The sequence below is a fragment of the Oncorhynchus mykiss genome, chromosome 29, assembly GCF_057628025.1.
Source record: "Oncorhynchus mykiss isolate SJ-2025 chromosome 29, ASM5762802v1, whole genome shotgun sequence".
Taxonomy (NCBI): domain Eukaryota; kingdom Metazoa; phylum Chordata; class Actinopteri; order Salmoniformes; family Salmonidae; genus Oncorhynchus; species Oncorhynchus mykiss.
The window spans coordinates 28870073-28888398 of record NC_143050.1 but is presented as its reverse complement, the minus strand read 5'-3'; the positions used below and the strand labels follow the sequence as shown (position 1 = coordinate 28888398).

Below are 18326 nucleotides of genomic sequence, written 5' to 3'. Positions count from 1 at the left end.
AGCCTTTCACATTAGCAACTTGAGGAGATTGGGATACATCTAAATAGAGCTTGGGGATTAGAGTGCATGACACCAACTTGATCCCTTATTTGCGAGGGGAGGGGATAGAAGGAGACACCGTCAGAGGTGAGGAGAGTTAATTTTACGTTGACTCTGCAACTTGAATAGGCTGATGCTCTCCAGGACCATTACCAGGCGCACAGATCAGAGCTGGGGAAACCTGGGAGAACAGCTAGAGACATATTCTGAGACCGTCAGTGGAAGTCAGAACCTAAAAGCTAAATGGAGTTGGATATTTGTATTTCAGAGTTTAAAAGACATTGAGGAGGATTGGAGATCTCCCGCTTGCTCCATAGAAAGGATTTGATGGATTGTACCATGACTTCTGAAGCTGCTGTTTGGGTATCCGAAGGTGCTGAGAGTCATGAAAATGTCTGACATGGGATAAAAGCAGAGTGACAGCTTTCAAACTTGAAGGTGAGATATGCAAAAAGATGTTCTCTCTTCTCAAGCTGGTATTATTGTATAAATCATTGCAAAACACTGACAATAACTTTCTTTCTAAAAAAATCTAATTTTGATGCCCTGTAAAACTACTATAATATTATATAATAGTAAGGGAGAGTGGGTTAAGTTGAGCCAAAGGAGTAAGTTTAGCCACCGTTGTTTTTAGAAACCATACACAAAATGTATAATTTGACCAAATATTTAGGAGCCATGGTTGAGCCAATGGCAAGTTGAGCAAATTGAAGAGTTTTCTTCCTAGGTGAAATGCAAGGCATAATCACTGGGACATGATGTAACAACAGGGCCTGGCTAGGGTTGCAAAGTTACCAGTAATTCACCACTGTTACCGGAATCTTGGTAGTTAACAGAAAATCTAGGGCAATCTATCGTAACTTTGGTCATTTATACACTACCGGTCAAAAGTTTTACAACCCCCACTCATTCAAGGGTTTTTCTTTATTTTTACTATTTTCTACATTGTAGAATAATAGTGAAGACATCAAAACTATGGAAAAACAAATATGGAATCATGTAGTAACCAGAAAAGTGTTAAACAAATAAAAAAATATTTGAGATTCTTCAAATAGCCACCCTTTGCCTTGATGACAGTTTTGCACACTCTTGGCATTCTCTCAACCAGCTTCACCTGGAATGCTATTCCAACAGTCTTGAGCACTTGTTGGCTGCTATTCCTTCACTCTGCGGTCTGACTCATCCCAAACCATCTCAATTTGGTCGAGGTCGGATTGTGGAGGCCAGGTCATCTGATGCAGCACTCCATCACACTCCTTCTTGGTAAAATAGCCATTTCACAGCCTGGAGGTGTGTTGGGTCATTGTCCTGTTGAAAAACAAATGATAGCCCCACTAAGCCCAAACCAGATGGGATGGTGTATCGCTGCAGAATGCTGTGATAGCCTTGCTGGTTAAGTGTGCCTTGAATTCTAAATAAATCACTGACAGTGTCACCAGCAAAGCACCCCCACACCATAATACCTCCTCCTCCATGCTTTACAGTGGGAACCACACATGCAGAGATCATCCGTTCACCTACTCTGCGTCTCACAAAGGCATGGCAGTTGGAACCAAAAATCTCCAATTTGGACTCCACACCAAAGGACAGATTTCCACCAGTCTAATGCCCATTGGTCATGTTTCTTGGCCAAAGCAAGTCTCTTCTTATTATTGGTGTCCTTTAGTGGACAGTTGAAGAAACTTTCAAAGTTCTTGAAATGCTCCAGATTGACTGACCATCATGTTTTAATGTAATGATGGACTGTCATTTCTCTTTGCTTATTTGAGCTGTTCTTGCCATAATATGGACTTGGTCTTTTACCAAATAGGGCTATCTGCTGTATACCCCCCTACCTTGTCACAACACAACTGACTGCCTAAAACGCATTAAGAAGGAAAGAAATTCCACAAATTAACTTTTAAGAAGCTGTTAATTGAAATGCATTCCAGGTGACTACCTCATTAATCTGGTTAAGAGAATGCCAAGAGTGTGCAAAGCCGTCATCAAGGCAAAGGGTGGCTATTTGAAGAATCTCAAATGTAAAATATATTTTCATTTGTTTAACACTTCTTTGGTTACTATGTGATCCCATATGTGTTATTTCATAGTTCTGATGTCTTCACTATTATTCTATAACGTTGAAAATAGTAAAAAATAAATAAAAAACCTTTGAATGAGTGGGTGTTCTAAAACTTTGACCGGTAGTGAACTTTAAAAAAAAGTATTAATATATATATATATATTAGAAAATTGTCATATCTGTGTCCTTGAGTTTTTAGTAGATAGACCATATGGTTCAAGAGCAAATAGCCTACTTAATGAAAAAAGCATATGCACAAAAATCTGATTTCTCTCATATAGTATGTGGTGCACAAATTTGTTTACATCCCTGTTAGTGAGCATTTATCCTTTGCCAAGATAATCCATCCATCTGACAGGTGTGGCATATCAAGAAGCTGATTACACAGGTGCAACTTGTGCTGGGGACAATAGAATGTGCAGTTTTGTCACACACCACAATGTCAAAGATGTCTCAAGTTTTGAGGGAGGGTGCAATTGTCATGCTGTCTGCAGGAATGTCTACCAGAGCTGTTGCAAGAGAATTGAATGTTCATTTCTATACCATAAGCCGCTTCCCATGTTGTTTAAGAGAATTTGGCAGTAAGCCCAACCGGCCTCACAAACGCAGACCACATGTAACCACGCCAGCCCAGGGCCTCCACATCCGGCTTCTTCACCTGCGGGATCATCTGAGACCAGCCACCCGGACAGCTGATGAAACTGTAGGTTTGAACATCTGAAGAATTTCTGCACAAACTGTCAGAAACCATCTCAGGGAAGCTCGTCGTCCTCAGGGTCTTGACCGACTGCAGTGCGACATCGTAACCGACTTCATTGGGCAAATGCTCACTTTCCATGGCCACTGGCACACTGGAGAAGTGTGCTCTTCACAGAGGAATATCGGTTTCAACTGTACCGGGCAGATGGCAGACAGCATGAATGGCGTTGTGTGGGCAAGCACTTTTCTGACGTCAATGTTGTGAACAGAGTGTTCATGGTGGCGGTGGGGTTATGGTATGGGCAGGCATAAGCTACGGACAACGAACACAATTGCATTTTATCAATGGCAATTTTCATGCACAGAGATATTGTGATGAGATCCTGAGGCCCATTGTTGTGCCATTCATCAGCTGCAATCTACTCATGTTTCAGCATGATAATACATGCCCCATGTCGTAAGGATCTGTACACAATTCCTGAAGGCTGAAAATGTCTCAGTTCTTCCATGGCCTGCATACTCACCAGACGTCACCCATTGAGCATGTTTAGGATGCTCTGGATCGACGTGTACGACAGCGTGTTCCAGTTCCCGCCAATATCCAGCAACTTTGCACAGGCATTGAAGAGAAGTGGGACATTCCACAGGCCACAATCAACAGCCTGATCAATTATATGCGAAGGAGATGTGTCATGCTGCATGAGGCAAATGGTGGTAACTCCAGATACAGACTGGTTTTCAGATCCAAGCCACTACCTTTTTTTAAGGTATCTGTGACCAACAGATAATCCATAGATTAGAGCCTAATTTCTTAATTTCAATTGACTGTCTTCCTTATATGAACTGTATCTCAGTAAAAACTTTGAAATGGTTGCGTTTATATTTTTGTTCAGTGTATTTTACATGTCATAATCCCAGAAAGAGGGCCAGAGATAATTACAGACATCCGTGATAATCTGAAGTACCCAAAAGGGCCACTAGAAGTCTGATAGATTATATAAAATCCCTGAATGATACCAATATTCTGGTATTTTACTGCTAAACTTCGGAAAGTTTATTTATTTATAATATAATTAGAATTTATTTCCTGTCCACAGTCCATAACCTGCCATGACCTGAGCAGTAGTAAGGATGCCAGGGGGGCAGTACCAGGTGTCCACCAGGAGGAAGACTCTCCACAGCCGCTATAGCCTGTCAGTCAGCTCGTTAGGTCGGCAGGATGAGGAGGAGGATACCCCGCCACCATGCCTCAGCCCTCTGGAGAAGCTCACCACCAAAATGTGTCAGGATGAGCAGACCATCAAGGAGCTGATCGTGGGCCGTAGGATTGGCTTCTACAAGGTCCGAGGTGAGATCGGCTCTGGAACCTTCTCCCACGTCAAAATGGCCTTCCACTCCCTCACCAAAGGCAAGGGCCACATTGCTGACCGTGCAAAATGTCATCAATAATTAATCAGTGCAGCTGGTATCATCATCCATGCAATGATGCTAACAGCATAGCAATTCATTAGTGTGACTGTGAAACCACCACAGTAAAGCATGTTGAAAATGAACTGAGAAAAACACCTGTCTCAAGTGATCCAACACCTTTCACCTTCTCTCCCACAGACAAGGTGGCCATCAAGGTGCTGGATAAGATGCGACTGGATGTTCAGGCCCAGAGGCTGCTCTCCAGGGAGATCTCCTGCATGGAGGCCCTGCAGCATGCCAATGTGGTGCGTCTGTACGAGGTGGTGGAGTCACACAGCCGACTCTACCTGGTGCTGGAGTATGCCGGTGGAGGGGACCTCCACACACACATCTGCTCCGATGGCAAGCTGTCAGAAGCCGAGGCCAAGATCACCTTCGCACAAATCCTATCCGCCATCAAACACATGGTCCGTAACATTCAATTGAATACACATCTACTGTAGAATCAGCCATGTGATCCCAGGTCTTATTACAGTCCAATACAGAGATTCTTGATATAAAGATATTATTTTTGTCAATTTCAATCATCAAATTATTTCATACAGTATGTTTATTGTTTTTATTTGCAGCACGACAAAAACATAATCCACCGGGACCTGAAGGCTGAGAATGTACTGTACACCTGTAATGGCTGTGTGAAGGTGGCTGACTTTGGATTCAGCACCAGGGTCACCAACTGCAGTGACACCCTGGACACCTTTTGTGGCTCTCCCCCCTATGCTGCGCCTGAACTCTTCAGGGACGAGTGCTATGTGGGGCCGCCAGTGGACGTATGGGCCATGGGCGTCCTGCTCTTCTTCATGGTGACTGGCACCATGCCCTTCCGAGCCGAAACCATGGGCAAGCTGAGGCTCACTGTTATAGAGGGGGTCTACACCCTTCCGCCCTGGGTGCCAGGCCCATGCCAGCGGCTGATTCGGGGCATCCTGAAGCCTGTGCCAACGGAACGCTATGCGGTGGACCAGATGCTGGGCTGTGACTGGCTGCTTCCTGTGGAGTACCCGTGGACTGTGGTGCCACCGGTCCCCCTCAACCCTCTGCGCCTGGCGGATGCAGAGCCTGGGGAGCTGGATGATGAGGAGGAGGAGATCAGGGCCTCCCTGGAGGAGCTGGGTGTCAACATGGAACACATACGCAACAATGAGGGCAAGGACAGCCGCAGCCCCATCACCGGACTTTACCGCATCCTCTTACACCGTGCCCAGAAAAGGCGTGGCGCTGAGACTGTGCCTGTGGTCGGAGGGTTGGTCCGGGACCCTAAAAGAGAGGGCCTCCGAGCTTACAGAAGTCTGATGCACTCCTCCAGGTTATGTGTCCTTCAGTAAGTGACCAGCCTGGACGTGGGTCCTTGTAAACCTGCTTTAATCCATTGAAAATTCACTCAGGGTCATACAGCTACAAATGTTTTATTGCACTTTGGGATGAAAGTGAAAATGTGTTTTGTGTGAATGTAACACAGGAACCTCTGTAGATGAACAGTTGTGGTAACACACAGATACTGAAACATTCGACTGCTGGTCATGATGTCTCTAACAAAGTAAGATTGTTATTGGTAATATTTTGTGAAGCTGAAATAGAGGTGTAAAAGTGCCTGATGAAATAATGAGTCCCATCAAAATGAATTTAGGAAGCACCCTTTTTAGTATAGAAGTGATACTCACCTCCCGGGTGATGCAGTGGTTAAGGGCACTGTACTGCAGCGCCAGCTGTGCCACCAGAGACCCTGGGTTCGCGCCCAGGCTCTGTCGTAACCGGCCGCGACCGGGAGGTCCGTGGGGCAACGCACAATTGGCCTAGCGTCGTCCGGGTTAGGGAGGGTTTGGCCGGTAGGGAAATCCTTGTCTCATCGCGCACCAGCGACTCCTGTGGCGGGCCGGGCGCAGTGTGCGCTAACCAAGGTTGCCAGGTGCACGGTGTTTCCTCCGACACATTGGTGCGGCTGGCTTCCAGACACATTGGTGCGGCTGGCTTCCGGGTTGGATGCACGCTGTGTTAAGAAGCAGTGCGGCTTGGTTGGGTTGTGTATCGGAGGACGCATGACTTTCAACCTTCGTGTCTCCCGAGCCCGTACGGGAGTTGTAGCGATGAGACAAGATAGCAGCTACTAAACAATTGGATACCATGAAATTGGGGAGAAAAAGGGGTCAAAATTCCACAAAAAAAAAAGTGATACTTATATACTTTTATTCATAGCACAATAGAGCGCATGAAATATGAAGAATGTGCTGAAAGAGCATTGCTTTTAGACAACTCCTTGGTTGTTTGATGAAACATCGATAGTCTCTGAAATCAGTATGCTTGTTTGTCTTCGTGATTTTTCTTGCCCTTAGAGAAGACTGATTTTGTGCAGGTGATTGTCTCTGTATTATATTCGACCACCAAATAAATGGAACTTTTACCATTGTGACTTATTGATGCTCTAAATAAAGCGCAATAAAGACTTAATTGACATTCATCCAGGTTTTTTTTTTATTTGAAGCAGGTGGAGGTCAAATATAAACCTCATGAAAGCAAATTTTTGGCTGCTATTCTTTGTATTAAGTGTTTACAAAAGTTTCACCAGTGTCCTGCTAGACACCATGTAAACAATAGCCCACAGCAGCTGGCAGAGCACCAGATGATAGTCAGCCCCCTGTTTAAACCCCCAAACCCAATAGTGTGCAACTGCAGCCCCCCACACAGACACACACTTTTGAATGTGGGTCAAAAGGGAAATCTAAGTATATGAGTTTTTTTGCCTTTAGACACTGTCCTTCGCTCCCACCTGCCGAACACCTGCCCTCACCATTGTTAACAGAACTGCGGGAAAGCGGTGCCCGAAAGGCGGGGCAAAGTACACTGTTGACCGGTCGCCCCAACTCCCGCTAATACAGCAGGTGGGAGGATGGAGCCACATTGGGTGCTAACCAGCTTGCTAGCACACAGTGTCACCCCCGCCTCCTGCCCGATGTGCTTGCGGGAGCCCCCGCCTGCCGATATGGTTTCCTCAGGTACACAGCAGGCGGGGGCTCCCGCAAGCACATCGGGCAGGAGGCTGGGGTAACACTGTGTTAACTAGCTAGCTAATTAGTGACACTGTGTGCTATCTTGCTAGCTAGCGAACACATGGTGTCGCCCCCCGCCTAATATAAGTATAAAGAGGGGTTGCTGCAGAGGCAGGAATGCCCCGAATTGTGGGCTACAGTTGCACCCTTCTCCCCAAACCAGTCTACTTCGGACCCTTAGGCACCCAAAACACCCTCAACTCCTCCCGTCTGGCCTCACCTGCAAAAAGCGGCAGATGGCACAGCGTGGCTACACAGACATCTGCCGGTCAGACAATAATCCCTCTGTGTGGACTGCTGGATGTGACAACAGAGCGCATTCTGCTATTGTGCGCCCCCATACACATGCAGATCAGCCAAGAAGGGAGGAAGGGACAGAACAGACTTTTACTGGTGGGACAACAGCGAGCAGTTGACACCCTTAAGCGCCTGCTGAGCACATTTTTTTTGTCAACCCAATAACCTCCCCATTTTAGTAGGCCTAGGCTACTCTCCAAACTTAATAAGGAGAGTGAAAACACATGACGACATTCATTCAATTTATTAGGGTATTCGTTTTTTAGAAACATTTAAATAATTATTCATTTTTCCCCTTTTAATGTTTAACAACGAAATGTTATCAAGCATAAACATGTATAAAAATAGATAACATAAGTAAAAATAAATATTTTTGAAAAGTTAGGCAAAACATTCTAAAGTGAAACCTTTAGAGCATTATAAGTGTAATATTTATTATATTTTTTATGTTCATTTTTTGTCATTATTACATTTCTAAAGTTAAACCTTTAGAGAATTAAGACAATTCTGGAAAGTGGGAAACATGTCGCTGAATGTAACGGTTGTTATTGCCGCTCAGCAAGAAGACATTTTTAAAAAGTCAGTTTTTAAGAATGCTTCTTCTTGGCACCGCTTCTTCTCCTACTGCGCGTGCTTCAACGTGCGACGTTCGCTCTGTGGAACGCAGGATGCAGAACTCGCTCCTCCTTTCTCTCCAAACCTCATCCGCACAAAGAATGAGGGCCGTTTTGTCGCTCTTGTGGCATACCTGACCTCATTCACATAAAGAATGGAAGTCATCTTGGCATGGACGGGACAAGAGACGACGAAATCACGGGGGCCCATTCGGGCCGGCCACGCGATGCCTGGATCAGAATCCTCCTCAGGAGAATCCAGGGATGAGAAACAGTGTCATCCTGTAAAAGGATGAGTATTTCCTTATAGGTTGAAGGTTTACAGTATCTCAAGAGAGAAGAGTAAAGTCCCAAATCAGCGTTTAGGGAGGGTGATCTCTGGAACCCAGTCGTTCAGACCGCGGCTCTCCTCACAGAACAGGTGCAGCTTCTCCAAAGCAGGGTCCTCCCAAGAACCATCAGCTGAGTTCTGTTGACAAACAAGAGAGGAAAGAAACATTAGTCACATGGACACAATGAACAGTTAAAACCATGATATATTATTGCATGTTTTAATAAAGTCAGCTTGGGTTGAAATAGTACACACCATGATAAGACAGCAGTGGGCATCTTCAAGCTGGCCAGTCTTGTCACGGACAATTTTGGCCAGTCGCTGCATGTTGTTCACCCTGACGATGCTGATGTCGTTGTCAAAACAGTAAGACTGGATGAGGGTGAAGTGGATCTGGAGAGCAATGTCACACTCCCACTCCTCATCGGTTGCCAGGACACAGAAACACACATTGTCTGGGTCACTGCAAAGAAAACAAAGAAGAACCATAAGTACATGCAAAATGACTTCAAAATAAGCAAACATAGATAGAAGTTTACATATGCATTTCAAGAAACTCATACTTACACATTCATAACTTTAGCAGACTCATAGACACCGACAGTCAGGCAGTTGTTGTCTTTAGCGGAGAGCAGAACTTCCTCCAGCGCTTTGCCGGTGCACTGGGCACGTTCAACGGGCTTCTGGATCAGAACTTCCTCAAGAGTCATGATGATGCAGAATATTCCAAAACTTCCTGAGTGGGAGTTAGTGTAGCCGGAGAGTAAATCCGAAAAGATTAGTGATTTTGAAGAGACTGTGCTGCGCTTTTATACCTTTTGGCTAGTGGCGCCTGTGAATACGCAGCGCCCTGATTGGTTGACCTGAATGGCGCAATAGTATGCTAATTGTATTGTCTCACCGCTCGTGGCAGATTGATAGGAGGCATAATGGCACGTCTTTTTCTGTGCCGGGCATGCTCCGACCGAAAACATTTTTTAAAATATTTATTTCAGATGGATTTAGATAATGTTCTCTCCAAGTTTGAACTCAATAAATTGAGATTTTGGCTGTCATATTTTGCTTGAGTTTTGATTGTTTCACATGACACGCTAATTAATGCCAATAGCCTCAAAATATGCTTTCGGAGATGCATTTGATAATTTATTAAATCAGTCTATAAACCTACTGAAACAAAAAATCGAAAGATAATAAAACTTTGTAAAGTGCTTAAAAGTGCCCAAATGGTCTCTGATTAAGATTCTGTATGTTTCAGTTTTAGGTGAAAGTATGTCCAAACACAAACAATAATATAGTGAAAGTAAAGTGCACAGAAGGGCAACCATCTCCCCGTTATTAGAGGGCAGGTGGAGCATGGCCATCTGTAGAGCCTGACCAAAAACGGCCCCTGTTGTGCTCGCAGAAACTCCTATTATCACCCTTTCAATACAAATGTAAATTAACAGCGCGTGCCAGGAGACCGTGCATGCCGCACAATATACTGACCACGTGATCGCTATCAGCTGTCCGAACTTTTATTTATTTACTTTTGCCACATGGACCAATGAAGATTATAGCCATGCTTTACCATACAATTAATTATAAAAGTTGAGCAGCTGGCACGGTTAACCATTAAGGCCAAGTTATATTTGCAGGGTAAAGCCTAATAGCCTACACACAAATTCGAATATTACGCAGTTTGGCCAAATTGTATCCACTTAGGTGGCATTTAAGGTGCATAAAATAATCTAGAATAGAACTGCTGCATGCGTAATTAGAGGGTCGAGATAACAGGTTCGCGGTGATTGATTCAGCTCCATTGTTTGGTGGATAGCAGAGCGGCAGATGGTGGACTATTGCTATGAGGACACCCCCTCATCCCGGCAGAGCCCCCCCCCCCCCTTCTCCCACCCGGTGGCGCCGCTCCTATTGTCCGCAAGTCTTTACATTCGCTGGAAGAAAAAGTCTGTTGTCTGAGTTTTTATCCAATTTAAATGTAAATAAAGCGAGCGTATGGTCAAAACTCACGACTATGAATCTTTGATAGGCGTAGTCTTATCTTTAATATAGGCCACGCGCATGAGTTGCAGCCCAAGAATGAATCATTCAGAAATGTTTTAGGCATAAACACACCCAATAAATAAATATGCTGTTTTGATTAAATCATGTTATTTTGCTACACAACATAACAAACGAAATGATTAGAGCAATTAGAATAGTTAATTATCATTGGTTTATTGTTAGGCAATCATTAGTTGAGAGGTTTAAATGGCCCATGTTGCAGGCAACAACAACCCATCGTTTTTTATACAGTAAATTAGCCTAATGCACAACAGTTTACAAAGTTAACAGATAGGGTTCCTTGGATTGATTCATCCGATAGCAGCTCAAAGACTATGCTATTTTTGGAAGGCTCAACCTAGCCTAGCTTGGCAACAGGGCAGGCGCGTGCAAGTCGATATAGGACGCATTGTTCATGAAGAAGCACATCTGCCAGACGGGGCCCCCTCCCCAGCAGCGCGTGACAGGTGTTTCTGGCTCAAGCCATAGCTCGCTCTGGCGAATGACATAGCCTACTGCACATTGACCCACGGCTCAAAAGTTCTTTGTGCATATGCAAATTAGCCAAACAACCAGATAACTTCAACTAGACTACTTTCCATTAGCAACGTTCTATTAATTTAGTAGTAGCAATCGTGTTGGTTCACAGCCTAATAATAAAATGGGTCATGCACGATGAAGTTGGGTTTGCAACTTGCAAGTTGAAACAGTGCGGTCACAGTGTAGGATACTTTGGGTATATTATGCAATCAAATAACATAGGAAAAGCTGCGAGACTTCCACAATATTGTCATGTCCAAACTATTGCGCTTGCCTCTGTTCGTTTTACCAGTCAAGGCTATTAATGCCCTCTATTACAATTTCTTATTTACAGACACACGTTTTATGTTGGCTATGCGCAAAATCTGTGGCAGTCATTGGCCATTATGCACTGCACGTGCCGATTTATCTCTGCTTGTATCGTGCAGCAGAAGTTTTCTTTGTTGACCCCTTCACCTTCCCCCACCCCCACGGACAGATGGGATCTTGTTGCTATGGAGAGAGATACAGGCATCTCCAGATGCCACGCGCCTGAAGTCCGCCATGGTTTTACAAATGCAAAACAGCGGCGCGTGCCATTATCGTTTGCAAATAGGAACTTTGCGCCAATTCTGTTCTCCAATACTTGCCTAATCAGCAAAATTGTATAGGCCTACAAGTTGTGAGTTATCTGGATATTGAAGTAACACAATAATACTGAGTTTTTCCAGAAATATTTCTTAATACATAAAGGTGTATGCTAAATGTATGCTAAATCTACTTGATATATCATGCGTTTACTCTATTTAAATCATGAAGTGTGCACCAGAAAAGTTGACCAGATTTCGATAGTATAGCGATATCTTTATGTAGTTTGGAAGGCTTAAATGTGCCACTTGGATATGGGTGGTAATTATGGATATTATAGTAGGCTAATAAGCTCATCATTCAAACAGACAAATCGGAATTAATTCATTCATTAAAGTCAGGGAGTTCTGCATTTGCATCCATTCAATCTAACCGAAACTGCCCTGTCCTTTCTTCTGAAATTTTGTCTATAGGCACGAGCCTGCTAGGGGTCGCATGTGCATTGTCTCCCAGCAGCCAATCACTAAACGCGCGTGTGCCACGTCCTCCCTATAAATACTAGCTGTTTCTTACAACTAGCACAAACACACTTCTGTTGAAACCTTATCAGCATTTCCTCGAACTAGGCTCTACAATGGAAACTATTGGCAAATCTCTGAAGGAAGCTCTCAAGTCTGCCCAGTGTGAGGATTGCCTCACTGTTGGTGTCTATGAAAGTGCCAAAATAATGAATGAGTAAGTATTTTATGTACTGAATTTGTACCTTATTTAGATTTTTTTTTTAAATATGTAGATTGTCACTGTGTTATTGTATGATAATATTGACTAATGAATTTTTTAATTTTTTTTTTATCTCAACAGTGACCCAGACAGTGTGTCTTTCTGTGTCCTGGCAACCGATGAGGAGTGGGAGTGTAATATTGCTCTCCAGATCCACTTCACCCTCATCCAGTCTTACTGTTTTGACAACGACATCAGCATTGTCAGAGTGAATGACATGCAGCGCCTGGCCGAGATTGTTGGTGACAAGGCTGGCCAGCTTGAAGATGCCCACTGCTGTCTCATCACGGTATGTACTAATTCAACTCAAACCTACTTTATTGAACTCTTTAATAAACCATTAATTGTGTCCATGTGACTAATGTTTCTTTCCCCTCTTGTTTGTCAACAGAACTCAGCTGATGGTTCTTGGGAGGACCCTGCTTTGGAGAAGCTGCACCTGTTCTGTGAGGAGAGCCGCGGTCTGAACGACTGGGTTCCAGAGATCACCCTCCCTAAACGCTGATTTGGGACTTTACTCTTCTCTCTTGAGATACTGTAAACCTTCATCCCATAAGGAAATATTCATCCTTTCACAGGATGACACTGTTTCTCATCCCTGGATTCTCCTGAGGAGGATTCTGATCCAGGCATCGCGTGGCCGGCCCGAATGGGCCCCCGTGATTTCGTCGTCTCTTGTCCCGTCCATGCCAAGATGACTTCCATTCTTTATGTGAATGAGGTCAGGTATGCCACAAGAGCGACAAAACGGCCCTCATTCTTTGTGCGGATGAGGTTTGGAGAGAAAGGAGGAGCGAGTTCTGCATCCTGTGTTCCACAGAGCGAACGTCGCACGTTGAAGCACGCGCAGTAGGAGAAGAAGCGGTGCCAAGAAGAAGCATTCTTAAAAACTGACTTTTTAAAAATGTCTTCTTGCTGAGCGGCAATAACAACCGTTACATTCAGCGATATACTTCCAACTTTCCAGAATTGTCTTAATTCTCTGAAGGTTTCACTTTAGATGATTTGAATATGACAAAAACTCAAAAAAGAAAGGAAACAAGAAATGTACTGTAATGCTCTGAAGGTTTTACTTTAGACATTCAATATGAGCATTTATTATCGAAAATGCTACAATGTTGAACTCCTGATTACATAAAAAAAAAAAAAAGATTTATTGTTCAATGAAATGTTTTACTATTGAATTCCTGATTGTCAAACTAAGAAAGAAGATAAATGAGAGAATATATTTGTTATTTTCTAAAGATTTAACTTTATAAATGACATGTATGATGAAATGATCAATAAAATGTTGAGCGCAAATTTAATTTTGGATCTTGAATGTGCTCTCCATACTAAAAACTAAATCAACTCAGCTCCCAACAATAATTCTTAAATAACCGTTGGCACTTGCACAGTGTTTGGTGCTCTTACCACTACCCAACACTTGTACATCCCATAGGCCTGATGTACTGTGTTCTATCCGAATTGACCTATCATCATGGCCTGTTATATCCATGTTTATGCAGTGTCTTTGTTTACAAACTACTGCCCTTTGCAGGTCCATATCTATTCTGACCACTGGAAGCATTTACCTGTGAGAGGTCTATCTTGGTATTTCTTTTTTTATTGCTATTTTATTAGGATCCCCATTAGCTGTTGCGAAAGCAGCAGCTACTCTTCCTGGGGTCAACACAAAACGTGAAACATGACATAATACAGAACAGTAATAGGCAAGAACAGAACGACATCAATTTAAAAAATATATACTACGACTACAAGACAGCGGATTGTAGTGTGTTTTTACAGCACCCCAAACCATTCTGTGATATTATGAAGGTTCAACTGAATTGACTCCCATATCAGCTAGCCCTAACATACCTCTCTTCCACACATACCCACAACATACAGAGAATGAGCCGGTGCCTTATCACACAGCAGTACAGGAGAACAATTGTTGTGTCTGTCACTAATCAGTTGGCAAGTAACCAGATTGATTGATCAATAATACATTGATGATTAATTGTCACTTTATGTCCTCAGTCACTTAAGAGTTGAGATTTGGTTGAATGACGTAATTACTCCCTTGTATGGTAATTAGGCACACCTATACACATTGATCAAATGCCCATATAGTGTTTATGACCATTGTGCACATCATGCACACCGACTTCCAATTGCATGTTGTAGCAGGATTAAGAGAGAGTTTTCTTTGGTTACTTTGAGTTTGCACCTGATTCTAACTTCTATTTTCAAGGTGTGTATTTATAGGTGTTGTGCACTGAGGACTGCCTCTAATCAGTCCTGTGGGTGCATATTGCATGTGGTAGCTTTAGAGGCAGTGGATGGAGGATAGTGGTGTTGTTAATGTCTCTTATGGCTGTTTAAAATCCACTCAGATCCAGGGTTCTACTTTTTTACTAGAGTGGTGGTGTGTGATAGAGGAACTACCATTGGTTGTTATGTGGACCATTGATTTTGTGGCAATTATTTCACCTAAAGATGACAGAGAATAACAAAAAGCAATCTTATTCCATACACATGTCACAGCCGAACAAAACAAAGAAGAAATGTATCCAGCTTTTCACTGTGCTCTTTTGCTCTTGGAACACACAGTTTGTGAATAGCCACCATTCATTGGAAATTCAGAACTTTCTGGGGCTTTTGTGCTTTTGGAAACAAACTCCAATGTCATTCTGGGCCAGTATGCTTCATGTCATTCTTAAGCATTGTGCCTGTATGTACTATTCAACAGCTGCCCCAGCCCTCATGCCCCAACTCTGACACTCTATCTCTGAATACCCCCCTCTCCATCTCCTCCCCCCTCAGTAGCAGTCCTATCTGACCTCCAGATCTGCGGCCCTGCACTGAGCTGCCAAACGCTTCCATCAGATCAGCCCCCAAGAATGGTTTGTTTAATTAGTGGCCCAGTGCAGCGTGTATGGCGGTGTGCAGCCGGCGATATTGTTCCCCGTCAGACAGCAAGCGCCTGCAGACCCAACCAAACCCCCAAAACCTACAACCAACCCCCCTAAATCTACCCGGCAACTGGCCCACAAACACTGACTCCCCCTGCTGCCCCGCATAATGAGACAGAGGAGAGGAGGAGGAAGGGAGGAGGAGGAGGAGGAGAAAGAGGAGAGCACTGTGCCTGGCACAAGCCAGGACTCACCCCCCCCCCCCGTAATAGGAGTAGTAGGACGCTTTATTCACTTATCTGCACGAAGAGAGAGATTGAAGCCTAATGCAATGTTAGTAGTAATACCCCTATGAGGTTCATGCACTGATATGAAAGCATGTGCTCTGCAGCTGTGCATCCCAAAAGGGCTGGTGCTCTCTCGATCGCTCTATCTCTGCACTTCACAGCTGCTCTGATATGTGCAGTGTCTAATGTGCAAAGGTGGGCAGCAGAGGCTGCTTTAATTGCCCTGTGTCACAATATTTCATTATCTGTACCTCCTCAAACAACCCCGGTTGCCCCCGTCTCAACCCGTTTTATAAAGGCTCTGTTCCAGCCACATGGCTCTTCTCAAGTGTCTTTTCAACACTAATGCCCCCCTCCCTCTGCACAATGAGCTGACGACGCCCCAGGAGCAGCAGCAGCAGCAGCAGCAGATGGTGCTGAGGGAAGAGGATGTGATGGGGGTCAGATTGGGCTTTTGTTCTAGGCCGCCCTGTTGCCCAGGCTACAGCCATCGGAATCCTCCATTACCACTAGTCTGCAGGAAGTCTGTGTTTCTATTTGGTTCTATTTTTAGGGGACAGTCAATCAAGTGATTCGATTGGTCAGTGAATGGCCACCTTTTTACTTGATCATCTTAATCCCATAAACTGCAGCTATCTCATTGCACATGATTGCAGTGGTGTAAAGTACTTATGTAAAAATACTTTAATGTACTACTTAAGTAATTTTGGGGGGTATCTGTACTTTACTATTTATATTTTTTGACAACTTTTACTTTTACTCCACTACATTCCTAAAGAAAATAATGTACTTTTTACTTCTTACATTTTCCCAGACACCCAAATGTACTCGTTACATTTTGAATGCTTAGCAGGACAGGAAAATTGTCTAATTCACACTTATCAAGAGAACATCCCTGGTGATCCCTACTGTCTCTGATCTGGCGGACTCACTAAACACAAATGCTTTGTTTGTAAATTATGTCTGTGCCCATGGTTATCGTAAAAACCTATATTTTTTAATTGTGCTGTCTGGTTTGCTTAATATAAGGAATTTTAAATGATTTATACTTTTACTTTTGATACTTAAGTATATTTTAGCGATTACATTTACTTTTGTACATTTAAGTATATTTAAAACTAAATTATTTTAGACTTTAAATCAAGTATTAATTTACTGGAGTCATTTCCTTTTAAGGTATCTTTACTTTTACTCAAGTATGACAATTGGGTTCTTTTTCCACCACTGCATCATTGGGCATTGCTTCTGCTCGCCATATGCATTTATAGCATCCCAACAAAGTGTAAACATTGCATCCTCTTGTCAAGTTGTTTTATCTGGATTGAACTATGTGGGTAAAGCTTTTAATAGAATCTAAAGTTGTGCTTGGGAAGTATCAAAGGAATAATTGTCGCGTTCTGACCTTTGTTCCTTTGTTTTGTCTTTGTTTTTGTATGGTCAGGGCGTGAGTTGAGGTGGGCAGTCTATGTGTGTTTTTCTATGTTGGGGTTTTTGTTCGGCCTAGTATGGTTCTCAATCAGAGGCAGGTGTCGTTAGTTGTCTCTGATTGAGAATCATACTTAGGTAGCCTTTTTCCACCTCAGTTTTGTGGGTGTTTATTTTCTGTCTTTGTGTTACGTGTGTATGTCACCAGACAGGACTGTGTTGTTCATTAATTTTGTTATTTTTGTAGTGATTCAGTGCTTTCTTTAATTAAAATTATGAACACTTACCACGCTGCGCTTTGGTTCTCAGCTCTTTCTCCCAAAGACGATATTTACAATAATGTTGTTTCTTAAGTGTTACCTTAGGAATCAGTGTGTTATTGCTGCTATGGTGGTGGTTCGGATGAAACTAACCATGGGGCAAAAACTGGACGAATCAACATCGTTTCTACATCATTTCAATCAAAAGAATCCATTGGATTTGCAAAAAAAAAAATCAAAGGGCATTTTGTCTTTCTTTCACCCAACTTTGAACTAAAATCCAATGACATGGTGAAATTTTTTGTTGATTCCACATTGAATTCACGTTAGTTGAAAACTCAAACTCAAATGTAAATCAAAGCTAGATGTTGAACTGACGTCTGTGCCCAGTGGGTAGTTGTGTCTGGAGGGATGTAAGGCTCAGCTGGCTGTGTCTGTAGTGATATGTTGTCCTCTAGTCTGTTGGTTATGCTAATATCACTTATTACCATGAACCTGCTGCTGGGGTCAGAGGACCAGAGGTCAGGACCCTTACCAATAAACATGTGCACACATACACTCACACACACACGCACACATTTCCACTCCTTCTCAGCTGCTCATATGCAAATCACCAGTGGATGGCTTTATCCTGTTTGAATTCATAATTAATCTGATAACTAATTATCATATGTTTCACAACATAAAGATAGGGTAATTCCTCTGATTATGTAAATAATAAAGATCAGCTCCATGACTGCATCACTATAATTTCGTCAAATCGTTACAATTTGCTCTTCAGTTCCATCCTTGCGTGCCTGTACTTGAAATTCTTCCTTGTTTACTCTACCACTATCTCCCACACAGAGCAGCTACAATCAGGCGTGGTGATGTTTCCAGCTTTGTCATGTCTAGTGCTGTAACCAATGGAGCTCAGTTGCTGACTACGGTTGCAAAGCTACCGGTAACTACTCATGCAGATCCAGGATTCCTTT

General features: G+C 43.2%; 3 protein-coding genes across 3 annotated transcripts; 2 read left to right on the top strand and 1 right to left on the bottom strand.

Moving 5' to 3' along the window:
• The first annotated feature begins 3819 nt into the window (after window positions 1-3819).
• On the top strand, window positions 3820-6410 carry LOC110509338 (serine/threonine-protein kinase NIM1-like). The gene is made up of 3 exons (XM_021590256.3): window positions 3820-4208; window positions 4409-4677; window positions 4840-6410. The coding sequence occupies exons 1-3, from the start codon at window positions 3932-3934 to the stop codon at window positions 5593-5595; spliced, it is 1302 nt and encodes a 433-aa protein (XP_021445931.1). The 5' UTR covers window positions 3820-3931; the 3' UTR covers window positions 5596-6410.
• A 1430-nt stretch (window positions 6411-7840) lies between these two features.
• On the bottom strand, window positions 7841-9361 carry LOC110509757 (growth arrest and DNA damage-inducible protein GADD45 gamma). The gene is made up of 3 exons (XM_021590841.3): window positions 9124-9361; window positions 8812-9019; window positions 7841-8694 (listed from the first exon to the last, which is right to left on the bottom strand). The coding sequence occupies exons 1-3, from the start codon at window positions 9264-9266 to the stop codon at window positions 8581-8583; spliced, it is 465 nt and encodes a 154-aa protein (XP_021446516.1). The 5' UTR covers window positions 9267-9361; the 3' UTR covers window positions 7841-8580.
• A 2924-nt stretch (window positions 9362-12285) lies between these two features.
• LOC110509758 (growth arrest and DNA damage-inducible protein GADD45 gamma-like) lies at window positions 12286-13787 on the top strand. The gene is made up of 3 exons (XM_021590842.3): window positions 12286-12438; window positions 12565-12772; window positions 12875-13787. The coding sequence occupies exons 1-3, from the start codon at window positions 12338-12340 to the stop codon at window positions 12986-12988; spliced, it is 423 nt and encodes a 140-aa protein (XP_021446517.1). The 5' UTR covers window positions 12286-12337; the 3' UTR covers window positions 12989-13787.
• The last annotated feature ends 4539 nt before the right edge of the window (window positions 13788-18326 follow it).